The sequence below is a fragment of the Salvia miltiorrhiza genome, chromosome 3 (genome assembly GCF_028751815.1).
Source record: "Salvia miltiorrhiza cultivar Shanhuang (shh) chromosome 3, IMPLAD_Smil_shh, whole genome shotgun sequence".
Lineage (NCBI taxonomy): Eukaryota > Viridiplantae > Streptophyta > Magnoliopsida > Lamiales > Lamiaceae > Salvia > Salvia miltiorrhiza.
The window spans coordinates 60,528,695-60,543,045 of NC_080389.1; the positions used below are offsets into that span (position 1 = coordinate 60,528,695).

The window sequence follows — 14,351 nt, forward strand, 5'->3', positions numbered from 1 at the left end:
CAGTGAACAGTAGTACCCCAATTTTGCTGACACCAGAAACAGATACCTCGGTTAGGTACGTGGTGGCGGGCGAGATTGACATCAGTAGCTATTAGATTCCGCACAGCCCTCCACATGAAAATACGGACCTTAGGCGGTATATTCGCCTTCCACAGAGTGTTCCACCATCCTTTGTGGTCAATAGAAGAAGTCGACTCATGTGGTGAATAAAAACCCACCGCACACAGGTATCCGAATTTAACGACATATCTACCTTTCTCATCATAAACCCAAAATCTCTCGTCAACAGCCGGGGCCTGGGCTCGGTCAAGAGAGGTAATTGCTTGAACTTCATGAGACAAAAAATCATTGGAGAGCTTAGAGACATCCCAGTCACCAGAATCCATCAGGTAATCCTTAACCATGATCAAGCCATCTCTGTCTTCCCCAGCTGCTGCCAGACCATTCCCTCCACCGGGAATCCAAGGGTCCTTAAAAGCACGAACCTTGTTCCCCGCTCCAATGCGCCATCTCAGACCCGCCTTAAGGAGACCACCACCCCAACATAAAGAGCGCCAAGCATAAGATGCATTAGAGGGCAGCTTAGCCTCAAGGAGGTCCACATCTTTGTAGTACCTGCCCCTAAGAACCCTCGCCACAAGAGAGTTAGGAAATTTCAAAAGGCGCCAAGTTTGCTTAGCCAAGAGAGCACGGTTGAAAGCTTCCAAGCGTCGAAAACCCATGCCACCCTTAGATTTTTGTTCACATAAAGAACTCCATGAAGTCCAATGCATATGCTTTCCGGATTTAGACTCACCCCACCAGAAATTGGCGCAATCCATCTCAATATCATAACAAACGACATTTGGAATCTTGAAGCAACTCAAAGTATAGGTCGGGATCGCTTGAATAACAGACTTGATAAGCACTTCTTTACCCCCCGCCGAGAAGTGTTTATTATTCCAGGAGTTGAGTTTTTTGTGGACCCTCTCTCGAAGGTAGTGAAACTGAATCTTCTTCTGTTTAACAACAAAGGTCGGCAAACCCAAGTAAATAGCGTGACCATGAGTCTCTTTAACCCCCAAAACATTAACCACCTCATCCAAATCTCTCCTATCAACACACGGGCTAAAAGAAACCGCGGACTTGTCGAAATTAACGAGTTGACCCGAGGCAGCAGAATACAGATCCAAAGCCTCTCTAATAGCCTGAGCACCTTGAGAATTAGCATTAAAGAAGAGCAAACAATCATATGCGAAGAAGAGGTGAGAAACCCTCGGACTGCTTTTAGCAAATTCGACTTTATTTTGACCTAATTTTTCTAACAAAGATAAAGATTAAGAAATTAGTTTGCAGAGTAAACTGATTGGTTAATGCACTTGCTAACTTATAATTTGACTCATTTTTCATATATGCCTCGTTTATTGTAAAAAAAAGTTATGAAAATGAAAATTTTGATTAACCCAATTTCTTCAATTATGAGTCTATGACATTTGATTCTCTAAGATTCATCTTTATAAATGACGAGAAAAGTGGGTTAATAAAAGCGAGACAGACAGACACACACACACACACAAAAAAAGGAAAAAGAAAAAAGTAGAGAGAAAAGATGCATACAAACAAAACAAGAAAAAGGCAAATATACTGTCAAGCACTCTAGCATAGCACGATCCGTTGGTTTTGAGAGACAATCTGCCGAAAGCCCTCTTCTTTTCCCGTTCCCGATTTAGGGTTCTATCTCTCCACCCCTAAACGCTTCCGTTCTGCACCATTGCATTCCAATTTTATCAGGACGGAGGTACACTCACTTCTCATTTTATTTCCAAATTCTCAGTGAGCCACTCGATTTATTTTCGCTTTTTTTTTGTTCAAACCAGTAGAACTTCAAACCTTTTTTTTGAGTGGAAGAAAGTTTTGATTTTGAGTTGAGGGTTTCTGTTGGTTCAGGTGGCGGGTAATTAATTCTTGATTTTGCAACTTTTTATGCTAAGGTTGGTGCACAAATGGGAGTTGAGTTCTGCAAGAACCCAGATTAGTTGTTCAGTTCTTTGATTAATTCTTAGTGAATTAGCGAATAATAAGTGGATAAGTGTGTTTAATTAGTTTTTCTTCCCTTTTTCTGTGGGAATAATTAGTTGGTTTTTTGAAATTGTGTGGGATTGATTATGGATAAAGGGATTGAGAATTTGATATCTGCTAGAAAGTTGTTGAAAGCCAATGTGGAGAAGTCCAAAGCTTTAGGTTTGTCTTTAGAGAAAGCTGGACCTAGGCTAAATGAGATTAATCAAAGATTACCATCGTTGGAGGTGGCTATCCGGCCTATACGGGCTCAACGGGACGCCCTTAGCACTGTAGGTGGCCACATTAATCGAGCTGTGGTTCCAGCAGCTGCGGTTCTTAAGGTTTTTGATGCCATTCATGGGCTTGAGAAGTCGTTGTCGGATCCCCAACACAATCTTCAGGGGTACCTAGGCGTGCTCAAACGCCTTGAAGAGGCGTTGAGGTTCTTGGGCGAGCATTGTGGGATGGCAATCCAGTGGTTGGGTGATATAGTCGAGTATTTGGAGGATCATAAGGTGGCGGATGACTGGTATATCTCGGGTTTGAAGAAGGCGTTGGACAGCCTTCGGAGATTGGAGGTAGGTGAGGAGAAGGGCCGCCTTGATGGGGGGCTGTATGAGGTTGCGTTGAATAGATTGGAGAATGAGTTTAGGCGGCTGTTGACGGAAAACAGTGTTCCATTGCCAATGTCGTCTCAATCTTTGCCTGGTGAACGAGCCTGCATTGCTCCGTCACCTCTGCCGGTGGCTGTTATTCACAAGTTGCAAGCTATCTTAGGGAGATTGATTACTAATGGCCGGCTTGAAAACTGCGTGTCTATCTATATTGAGGTGCGGAGTTCAAATGTCCGGGCTAGTTTGCAGGCGCTTAATTTGGATTATCTTGAGATATCTGTCTCGGAGTTCAATGATGTGGCGAGCATTGAGGTGTATATAGCTCAGTGGGGCAAGCATCTTGAATTTGCCGTGAAGCATCTCTTTGAAGCCGAGTACAAGCTATGCAACGACGTGTTTGAAAGGATGGGGTTGGACGTTTGGAAGAGCTGCTTCGCGAAGATAGCTGCGCAGGCTGGATTTCTCGCCTTCCTGCAGTTTGGAAAGACGGTTACAGAGAGCAAGAAGGATCCGATCAAGATGTTGAAGCTTCTCGACATCTTTGATTCCTTAAGCAAGCTTAGGTTGGATTTCAACAAGCTCTTTGGTGGAGCTCCCTGTGCTGAGATTCAGAATCTGACTCGGGATCTGATCAAGAGACTGATTGAAGGCGCGTGCGAGATCTTCTGGGAGCTTCTGGTTCAGGTGGAGCTGCAGAGGCAGACGCCGCCGCCTTCAGATTGCAGTATCCCTAGAGTGGTGACTTTCATCACTGATTACTGCAATAAGCTTCTTGGCGATGATTACAAGCCGATCCTCACGCAAGCCCTCGTGATCGAGAGAAGCTGGAAGCACGAGAAGTTCCAAGAGCGGATCCTTGTGAACGAGCTCTTGAACTTGGTTAAAGCCATCGAGCACAACTTGGAGACGTGGTCCAAGGCTTACGAGGAGGCTGCTCCGTCGTATCTGTTCTTGATGAACAACCACTGGCATTTGTACAAGTATTTGAAAGAAACGAAGCTCGGTGGCTTACTCGGAGATTCCTGGTTGAGGGACCACGAGCAGTGCGCGGGGTACTACTCCACCTCGTACCTGCGCGAGAGCTGGGGGAAGCTCCCGGCTCTCTTGAGCCGGGAGGGCTTGATCTTGTTCTCTGGCGGGCGTGCCACTGCCCGGAACTTGGTGAAGCAGAGGTTGAAGGCTTTCAACGAGGCTTTTGACGAGATGTACAAGAAGCAGGGGAGCTGGATCGTTGCAGACAAGGATTTGAGGGAGAAGACGCGGCAGGTCATAGTTCAGACGATTGTGCCTGTTTACCGGAGCTACATGCAGAACTACGGGCCGTTGGTGGAGCAGGACCAGAGCTCGAGCAAGTATGCGAAATACACGGCGCAGTCTATAGAGAAGATGTTGGACTCCCTCTTCCTTCCGAAGCCTCTCAAGCACGGGAGCAGCTTCAAGGCGAGGCGCCTCAGTGGGAAGTTCAACAATGCCGTTGTGGATCAGTATAAAGCTTCTCCAACGGTCACTGCGTAGAACGGACGAAGAAGCTTCGTTGTACATATTGGCCGAAGAGGTGAATAACGGAGGCCGTGGCCGTGGTTGTGGTCGTGGTTGGTCGATGAAGTTTTGACGAGATGAAGATCTTGTGCAGTCAAAAGGGAGTAGCCATAGTTGCTGCTGCTGCTGTTTGGGGTTTTTAGAGGGGAATTTAGTCTTTAAATCTATTCATTCATCACTTGTCTCTGTTTGCAATTTTTAATAAATATTTGTATGTCTTGTAGCTGTCTGTGCTATTATTTTGGGACAAGTTTCTTGAGAAGTTTGAGAACTTGATTCTTTGGTTAGTAAAGAACGAAGAATGTGACAAATGCAGTGCTACAAAAATGTTTTTTTTTTTTTTGGGCGACTTTATAGTATATTATATATGGAATGATAGATTGATGTTTCTGTTCAGGGTTATTAATCCAAAATATACGAACTTTTATAATTTTTTGATTTTGCACATGAATTTGCCTAAAAAAAAAAGATTTTGCACATGAATTTAAAATTCTGCACTTAAATATATTACTCCCTCCGTCCACTAATTCAAGGCCTTCTTTCCTTTTTGGGACGTCCACCAACTCAAGGCCTATCCATTTTTAGTAAGTTTTTATTTATATTTAATTGGTGGGTCCCAAAACAATACACTTTTTCTCCACTCAACTAATAAACAATACATTAATTGTGGGTCCCTTTCTCCACTCAACTAATAAAAATACACTTTTTCTTAAAACCCGTGTTTTGCTACTTAGGTCATGAATTAGTGGACGGAGGGAGTAATTTGCAATTTTTTTTTTGTCAATTTTCACATGGAACTTAATTTCCCGCTAATTAAGTATGATTTGACAAATTTAAAATTGATGTAGCAATTAAAACTATACCGTTTAATCAAAACGACATGATTTTGAATGCAACATAAAACATAAAATTTTAAAAAAATGCACATTATTTTGGAGCTCATTTAATCTCTCCCTCTTCTCTTCCAATTTTGGAGATGGAATGAGGCGGATTTTTATTTTTTTATTTGCAATATTCAAAATGACATCGTTTTGTCTAAGTGTCACATTAATTTTAATTAATTTTGCCAAACCATACTTGATTTGGGGGTAAATTCAATTTCATGTAAAAATTGAGAAAAAAAATTAAATAAATAAATAAATAAATAAATATATAAGGATGTAATTTTAAATTTATGTGTAAAATAAAAAACAATCCATGCATTTTAAGGTAGTATATGAAGTTCACCGAAAACGGCGACTTGGTCATCTGGGAATCATTTCAATTGGAATTAATTTCGTTCAATGTAAATAATAAGATTCATATGTACATTGACGATTAAATAGATTTTCATAATTTTCTTATAAAGTACACACAAATTTTTTCAATTGAAAATAACAATTCATTACTAGAAAGCTCGTGAGTCGTGATAAACAATATAAAAATTCAAATAAATACAGATGCAACTTTTGTGACACAGTCTGGTTCATAAAGAGATGCTTAATTTAAGTGACAATAAAATAATTTAACTCAATTTATATTTTAATTATTTAATTAAATAAGTATTTAATATTTTCAAATCCTCTCTCTCTCACTATAATACCTCTATTCTGGTTTCATATTCTCTATAAAGCCTCTATTCTCATTTCTCTCTCTCTCTCCAAGATTTTATGCCACTCCAACTGAGGAAAGCAATAGCTTCCTGTTAATTCAATGGTTGACAAATCGAAGAAGGGGAAGAAGGGCACCTTCGGTGAAGATGATATGTCTTCCGTCTTGGCGAGGTAACCTTTGTTTCGTAAATTGTAGTTTCTGTATTTTAGTGATAAGAGTTTCTCAGTTATTATTTCGGTATTTTATTCCGCGTATTTCCGATTAGATACTCCATGAATACGGTGCTCGGGTTGCTGCAAGAGGTGGAGCAAGCCGGCGGAGCGAAGATTGATTGGCACGAGGCGGTGAAGAAGTCCTCCACCGGAATTTCATGCGCGCGGGAGTACCAGATGCTGTGGCGCCACCTCGCTTACGGCGAAGCCCTAACTGATCAACTCGACGACGATGCTGAGCCTATTGTCAGTAAATTGTTCTCATTTTTTGGGCTATTTATACTAATAATTGTTAATTTGTGTTCAATTTGTTGTTGTTATTAGCATTGTGATCTTCCGCCGTTTCATGCCTCTTTAACCGTTAACAATAGCTGATATTGGTTAACGTGTCAACACTGCTTATTTGACTAATTAATTGTTTTTTACTGAATATAAATCAATACTTTTCTTATGAAAGGATGCGACTTTGAGTAGGTGCAATCCATTAAACTTGTTAGAGGGGGGAATTTCGTATTAGATGTACTCTTCTCACTGGTGTTACATCTGAAAGATGGCAATTCTGACTATAACTTTTGTATCTTGTGATTGTAGGATTATGACAGTGATTTAGAGTATGAGGTGGAACCTTCCCCTGCTGTAGGACGTGAAGCTTCAGTTGAAGCTGCAGCATGTGTTAAAGTATGTCAATACAATCTAGTTGAACCTATTTATGTGTTTTGACATGATAGATGATTACACAGACTATGCGTCTTTGCTATTTTTTTTATGAGACATATACAATTTAGTTAATCTGATTTATATGTGTTTTGACATGATAATTACGAAGTATCTGTTGCGTAGTTATTAGTGATGGATTCTCGGACACTAGTTTGCTATCTAATTTAGTCGAGATCTTTCAATTAACAGACAAAAGTTTATGTTAGTTATTACCTCTGTTATTAAATTGGATGGATACTTGCTGACTTGCTGTAGTTATGCTATTTATTCACTGAATTACTAAATGCTATTTGTCCTCAATGTGGTCCTTGTATTAGACGAAAATCCCAATCTATTATCTCTATGGCCTTGAACTAAAGCCATCTCATAAGCTTCATAATGTGTTGGTTGGTTCTCTTGTCTTCAACAGCCAATGTATCTCATTGTTTCTCACTGACACTCATTTGAAGCCATACTTGCTTTTCAGTGTTCCAAGGATCAAATCTATGCTCATCTTTGTGACTGTATCCATTTATAATTTGCAATTCATTATTGAATGGAGATTTTGTGGACCTAGAAATCAATATCACCAGTATCTGGTTTTGATGCTAGTATACAGAGTGGACATAAAATCTTGGTCTCATGATAGTTTATTGAGCTATTTATGCTGTTCCATACATATGATGGGCATGAAACTCAAACACATCATTATTATATTTGTTCTAATTAGTCATTTCTTTTGGGACAGGTTTTAATTGCTTCTGGTTATCCAAATAATTCCCAGCTCCCAAACAACTCAACTATTGAGGCTCCATTGACTATTAATATACCTAACACCAAGGCAGCGTGTGCTTCTTCAGATGGCTCACATCTTTCGGATATGATGAGGGGGATGAATGTTAGCATCCCTGTTTCTGTACAAAAGCAACCACTGTCTTCAGGAGTAATTGGTGAAAAAAGGCCTATTGCGTTAGCACAAATGAACTTGCCTTCTCGAAGAAGACGGAGGAGTTGGTCTACGGAAGAGGACGCGAAACTCACTGCTTCTGTACTAAAACATGGGGAACGAAGTTGGGCAAATATTGCCCTATTGGATTTTAAGAATGACAGAAGAGCAAATGAGCTATCTCAGGTTTTTCCATCGTCTTTCTTTTTATGTTTTATGCATCATAACCTCTATCCAGATTATGGAGCAACAAGTGATTGTCAAATGGTTTTCCTTTTACGTTATATGTCATTCAGTATTTTGTAGCATGGCTAATTTTGGCTAACTTTAACTTATGTGATGGGTAACTATACTGATACTGATGACTGATATGAGGGTTGTATTGTATGTGGGTGTATACACCACTGTTGGATTCCTTTTGGCCAATTTAACTGTTCTGTTCTGTCACTGACCGACCGGTGCATTTTTTTTTTGGGGGGGGGGGGCGTGCTTATCTGCAATATATATTAGATGAATATGTTTTCCTGCTGATAAGGTGGTTGTTACATTAACTGTGCTACTACGCTATAGAATTTGATTTGTATCTATAGATATTGATTAGCTCTCATTGTTTATTCAATCAATTAGTTGCATGCCACTCATAATTTTGTACAAAAGGTAATGTTGCTGAGCTATTGAATGACATGGACTTGTGCAGAGGTGGTCCAATCTCAGGAAAAAACAGGGCAACACAAAAGGTGGTACCAGCACACAACCTTCTGAAACTCAACTTGCAGCTGCACATCGAGCCATGAATCTAGCTCTAAATATGCCTATGAGCGACAGCTTAAAGTCTGCTGCCCACATGGCTGCTGGTAACATTCTCTATCTGTTCTTTTAGTGACTGCTTCGAGCTGTTATCTGTCAAGTGATTCTCCATTTAGAGATCACTCTTTGGATTGTTGGTACGTTGGTAGGTAGAGTGATTCTGGAAAATTAATATATGTATGTATTAACTTTCAACCAAAGTAAAGAAAGATACATTTCATAATAATTTAACTTTTAGTACATTTCGATTGGCACACCTCATAACTCTACTTCTTTATTTTTCTAATATCAGCTGGGATAAAAACTCAGCATCAACATCAAAAACCCTCTGCATCATCAGCAGATCAACCATTTCAAAGAGTAGGGCCTTCAAAACCCCAGATGCTGGCAAATCGGCCATCTATTATGAACCCAATATCAGACAGAGATTCGATGGTCAAAGCTGCTGCAGTTGCTGCGGGGGCTCGCATAGCTACTCCTGCAGATGCTTCTTCACTAATTGAAGCTGCACGATCTCAGAATGTTGTGCATATCACAACCGGAGGCAGTTCTGTGATGAAACCATCCCCTTCAAGCATTGCCCATCAACTGCCGAGTAATGTGCATTTCATTCGTAATGGTCTAGCAAAAGCATCGATTTCCAGTTACTCTCCTCCTAAACCAAACATACCAGAAACTGGAGAAGCTAAGCCAACACAAAGTCGCTCTACAAAACCTGTAGCATCAGCAGCTCTTAATCCCATCATTGGAGCTGTCCCAATGTCGAATGCAACACCTTCAAAGGAAAGTGCTGCAGCACCTGCACCACCCACTCCATCTGCTAAACTTTCTGGAACTGCGAATGACGCAGTTGTATCGATGTCAGTTGATGAGAAAAAAGATCTTGGTAAAAGCAATCAAGGTGCTGATGATGCTCCAGTAGAGCCAGAACCTGAAAATCAATCAGCTGCATCAGGCAATCAGTCACAAGAAGTTGGAAATAATCAACCTTCTTCTTCTTCTGGTAATGCACCGAAAGAAAATGCAGGGGGAGATAAAGCTTCTGTTTCCGAGTCTAAACCAGTCGGTCGAGCATCAGATAATGGAATAGCTTTACCTTCCATAGAAGTAGAAGATGGTAAATTTCGAATGCCTAGACTTACAGTTGATTGTACGATCTGCAAAAGTGATAACATTGATTCTGCAGCAGGTAAAACAAACTTTGATGGCCAATTGACAAGCAATGCAACTGCTGCGAATACGAGTGTAAATGAGAAGAGTGAAGATTTACCCAGCACAGGCACGAACAGCCCTGCAATCTGAAGCACGCAGCTGGAGATGATGGTTAGGAGCGAACATGCTGTGCATGAAGTCAAAGTGATTACTAACTTCGTTGAGCCTTAATTTCCCGTTTGTACATTGTTGTCGAGGAAGCTCGTTGCAGTCATCCGAACAGGTTTCAAAGCATTTTCGAGAAGGAAAATGGGACAGAGATTGTTGATCGAATGACGCAACAGGAACTAGGTACTGCACTGCTAACTTGCAATGAAGAGTCTTGAAGTCTGTTTATAGGGCAAGTGTTTACCTTTCTTACCTTAATTTCTCCATGGAAGGAAACATGTAACAAAAGTAAATTTTTGCTCTGTCTATGCTGGATTTTTGGGGACCTTTTATTTGATATTTGTTTCTTGATTACTTTGATGATGATCTTATTAAATCTGAAAGGTGGATTCTTCTTTCTTGTTCAATGAAGAAATTTTAGAAATATCAGTTTGTAAATATCACAATTGTTTTTCTTTTTTTGGGTGGTTTATTATCAGTGAAAATGGTTTCATTTGTTTCTCGTTCGCCCTTCAAAGCATATTTTTATCTTTAAATCTTCAAACTATTAGGCCCTAATAATTAGTGCGTATTTTTATTTGTTGTAAATTTATTATCAGAAAATTAGGGATAAAAAAGACTCTCTCCCTTCAAATCCTTTTATTTTCTCTCTCTCATTTTTTATAAATAAGAATTTCATTCTTTCTCATTTTTTCTTTCCATTCAAGAAGTCCTTTTATTCTTTTTTCTCTCATTTTTTTATAAATAAAAATTTCATTTTCTCCTCATTTCTTCTTTCCACTCAAGAAGCAATAAAATTATCCCTCCATTCTTAGTGTTAGCGTGGAAAGGAAGAATAAGAATGATGAAACTTTCGGAAAATGAGGGAAAAGAAGTTAAGATTTTTTTTTTGTTGCTCTTTTTTACACACCCTTAATATTTGGCCTTACTATTGAATATTCTATTAAAAGTTCTAAATAATAGAAGTGATTGGGGAAGTGGGTGCATGCTGAAAAAATGTTATAATTTGCATTTTTTTTAAAGTAGCACGGTTAGAAAAATTCACGTGTCAAAAATCTTGGGTTATGATCTCTCAACTCGTCACAAAAATTTCCCTCTCTTTTGTATTACCGTTAATTTTGAATAAAAATAACTAATATAACCGAATTCACTTCTGCATTCCCAAAGCTTATATGCAATTGAAGGTAAAAACTGCCATGCCAGAAGTAGTTTGTCTGTTAGAGAGAGAAAGTGAAAGAAAGAAACTAAGGAGTGTTAAGATCTTGATCGTTGCCAGCATGTCTCTGGCGGCGGGCGGCGGCGGCGATGACAAGAAGAGGAACGGCGGAGAGCCGATCGACGATAAGCTGACGTCGAGTGGCGATGAAGGCGCCATTACGGATTCTGAAGAAAATGTAGACGTTTCTGCAATGAAATTGAAGTGAGTTTACCAATCCCTCAACTAAATTCTTGCTTCTTATTTCTCCAACCCCTTTATCTCATTAATTTGTGTTTACTTCGTAATCTTTTCGGTTTTTATTTTGTTTATTTGAAAACCATGCGAGATATCTCTTAATCCTAATCAAAGAAACTAGAACTTGCTTCATTTCTTGATTTTGATTTTTGTTTATTTGAAAACCATGCGTGAATTAATCTCACTGAATCATATGAAAACACTTCATTTCTTGATCTTTTTTTGTGAGTTCGGTTGTCGATAATATTTTAGTCTTGATTACTTCTTAATTTGCTCTTGGTTTCTTGTGTGTATTAATTGTTTTCTCCAATTTCATTGTAGAAAACAGAAATTAATTTGATTTTGTATGTGTCTACTGATATTTATAATAATCGCCATTATCAAGAAATTAATGAGTAAGATGTGTTAATTAATCAGGTGGCATCGCTTTAAGCTAGACAACAAGATTCCCCAATCTGGAGCGTCTGGTTCTCAGCCTGCAGACCAGCCTACGGCTGAAGCAGCTGAAGAAGATGATAAGGGCGAAATCATCGACGACGACGTCAAGGCTGAAGAAGATGATATGTCTGGTGGCGGCTCCAACAGTTATGATAAGACGTCTGATGAGTCCAACTATGAAGAGGATGAGATGTATGATAATGACTCCAACAGTGGTGAAGAAGGAGATGATGATAATAGGGAGGAGCAGAGGGCTGATGAAGAAGATGATCATAATGAGGAGGAGATGTCTGGTGACCCCAACAATAATAATCAAGAAGATGATGAGTCCAACTATGAAGGAGATGGGATGTATGATAATGACAACAATGAGGAAGAAGATGATGATAATAAGGAGGAGGACAAGGCTGATGAAGAAGATGATAATGAGGATGAAGAAGAAGATGATAATAAGGCTGAAGAAGAAGAAGATCATAATGAGGCTGAAGAAGAAGAAGATCATAATGAGGAGGAGATGTGTGATGACCCCAATAATAATCAAAAAAATGATGAGTATGAAGAAGACGAGATGTATGACACCAACAATGGTGAAGAAGATGATGATAAGGAGGAGGAGAAGGCTGATGCAGAAGATGATCAGAATGAGGCTGAAGAAGAAGATGATAAGGAGGCTGATGAGATGTTTGATGACCCCAACAATAATCAAGAAAATGATGAGTACTGGGATGATTATAGGATATATGAGGAAGATGATGATTATAAGGAGGAGGAGAAGGCTGATGCAGAAGATGACCATAATGAGGCTGAAGAAGAAGATTATAAGGAGGCTGATGAAGAAGAGGATCATGATGAGGAGGAGAAGATGTTTGATGACCCCAACAATAATCAAGAAAATGATGAGTACTGGGATGATTATCGGATATATGAGGAAGATGATGATCATAAGGAGGAGGTGAAGGCTGATGCAGAAGATGACCATAATGAGGCTGAAGAAGAAGATGATAAGGAGGCTGATGAAGAAGAGGATCATATTCATGATGAGGAGGAGAAGATGTTTGATGACCCCAACAATAATCAAGAAAATGATTACTGGGATGATTATCGGATATATGAGGAAGATGATGATCATAAGGAGGAGGAGAAGGCTGATGCAGAAGATGACCATAATGAGGCTGAAGAAGAAGATGATAAGGAGGCTGATGAAGAAGAGGATCATGATGAGGAGGAGAAGATGTTTGATGACCCCAACAATAATCAAGAAAATGACGAGTACTGGGATGATTATAGGATATATGAGGAAGATGATGATTATAAGGAGAAGGAGAAGGCTGATGCAGAAGATGACCATAATGAGGCTGAAGAAGAAGATGATCATAATGAGGAGGAGATGCGTGATGAGCCCAATCTGTACTGTGAAGAAGATGATATATATGATATTGACTCCAACAATGATGAAGAAGAAGAGAATAAGGAGGAGGAGAAGGCTGGTGAAGAAGATGATCATGATGAGGAGGAGATGTGTGCTGACCCCAACAATAAAGAAGAAAATGATGAGTACTACTATGAAGAAGATGAGCTCGAGATGTATGGCAATGACTCCAACACTAATGTTGAAGAAGAAGATGATAATCAGGAGGAGGAGGAGAAGGCTGATGAAGAAGAAGATGATAAAGAGGAGAAGAAGAAGGCTGCAGAAGAGGAGGAGATTATGTCTGGTCAAAGCTCCATCGTCGTAGAAGATGATAAGGAGGAGATCATGTCTGGTCATGACTCCAACACTGTGGAGGAGGCCATGTCCAGCCACGACTCCAACGCCGTTGCAGATGATAATAAGGAGGAGAAGATCAGGAAGTCTCCTGATTCCAACATCACTTATAATGAGGAAGATGAAAAGGCCAAGAAGAGGAAGGCTGATAAATAACTCCAACATATATTAATCAACAAGCCTCATCATATGGAAACAAGCTTAATACTACTGAATTTTAGCTAGCTTAGTTACTTACACATGGATATCATTCATGATTCTTTGATTGCTTACTGCTTAATTCTTTCATTAGTTGTTGCTATATGATATCCACTTTCTGAAACAAATTTTCTTTTCATTTGGTAATAGTTTCGTGCATTTATTTCAGATTTATTTGTGATGTTATGAATGTTTGATGTCTAGAGTTACAATCTTCTTGCGTCGATTGTGATGATCTATATATATAGGTAGCAGTTTCTAAGATTAAATTGAGTTTGATTTCTCAGATTTTCTATCAATTTTTTTATTTATTATGTTCTGCAATACAATTAGCTGATTCCTCGCTGATGATAGGAGTAATATTCATTTCGATTTTGGTTTCTCATTTCATCATCATATTATATACAATTTGTTTATTAGATTTCCTATTAATTTTTCGATAATACATGCAATATATGTAATTTATTTGTTCAACATAAAACTTCTGAAAATTTATCTTTCGCACTTGATTGAGATTATTTCTACCTTTGCTAGTTAAATGGCGGAAAATACGAGGGTTATATGCTAGCTAGCTAGCTATTTTTTTTTTTTTAAATAAGCTAGCTAATTTTTTGAGATTGAAAAAGAAATTTCGAAATATAATTTTCCCTCTCTTTTACTTTCGCAGTCGCTATCAATTATCGTTAATTTGATTAAAACAACAAATTAAACTCGTTGCAAATAACCACTT

General features: G+C 39.1%; 3 protein-coding genes across 4 annotated transcripts; all 3 read left to right on the top strand.

Annotated features, from left to right (window-relative positions):
- The first annotated feature begins 1,544 nt into the window (after positions 1-1,544).
- Positions 1,545-4,504, top strand: LOC131015052 (exocyst complex component EXO70A1-like). Its single transcript, XM_057943248.1, has 2 exons — positions 1,545-1,777; positions 1,927-4,504. Exon 2 carries the CDS (start codon positions 2,145-2,147, stop codon positions 4,167-4,169), a length of 2,025 nt encoding a protein of 674 aa, XP_057799231.1. The 5' UTR covers positions 1,545-1,777; positions 1,927-2,144; the 3' UTR covers positions 4,170-4,504.
- Positions 4,505-5,765: 1,261 nt separating this feature from the next.
- Positions 5,766-10,121, top strand: LOC131015053 (uncharacterized). 2 transcript variants are annotated; one of them, XM_057943249.1, is made up of 7 exons: positions 5,766-5,956; positions 6,052-6,244; positions 6,590-6,676; positions 7,443-7,826; positions 8,338-8,494; positions 8,740-9,564; positions 9,634-10,121. In XM_057943249.1, the coding sequence occupies exons 1-7, from the start codon at positions 5,886-5,888 to the stop codon at positions 9,747-9,749; spliced, it is 1,833 nt and encodes a 610-aa protein (XP_057799232.1). In that variant the 5' UTR covers positions 5,766-5,885; the 3' UTR covers positions 9,750-10,121. The 2 variants fall into 2 exon arrangements, with proteins under 2 accessions (XP_057799232.1, XP_057799233.1); XM_057943250.1 differs by having other exon boundaries at positions 5,774-5,956; positions 9,637-10,121.
- An 842-nt stretch (positions 10,122-10,963) lies between these two features.
- LOC131019085 (uncharacterized) lies at positions 10,964-13,789 on the top strand. The gene is made up of 2 exons (XM_057947767.1): positions 10,964-11,187; positions 11,638-13,789. The coding sequence occupies exons 1-2, from the start codon at positions 10,964-10,966 to the stop codon at positions 13,577-13,579; spliced, it is 2,166 nt and encodes a 721-aa protein (XP_057803750.1). The 3' UTR covers positions 13,580-13,789.
- The last annotated feature ends 562 nt before the right edge of the window (positions 13,790-14,351 follow it).

Coding starts and splice junctions, on each gene's coding strand:
- LOC131015052 (XM_057943248.1), top strand. CDS start 2,145: ATGGATAAAGGGATTGAGAATTTGATATCTGCTAGAAAGTTGTTGAAA.
- LOC131015053 (XM_057943249.1), top strand. CDS start 5,886: ATGGTTGACAAATCGAAGAAGGGGAAGAAGGGCACCTTCGGTGAAGAT. Junction 8,495..8,739: donor TGCTGCCCACATGGCTGCTG/GTAACATTCTCT, acceptor TTCTAATATCAG/CTGGGATAAAAACTCAGCAT. Junction 9,565..9,633: donor TTCCATAGAAGTAGAAGATG/GTAAATTTCGAA, acceptor TTGATTCTGCAG/CAGGTAAAACAAACTTTGAT.
- LOC131019085 (XM_057947767.1), top strand. CDS start 10,964: ATGCCAGAAGTAGTTTGTCTGTTAGAGAGAGAAAGTGAAAGAAAGAAA. Junction 11,188..11,637: donor GTTTCTGCAATGAAATTGAA/GTGAGTTTACCA, acceptor TTAATTAATCAG/GTGGCATCGCTTTAAGCTAG.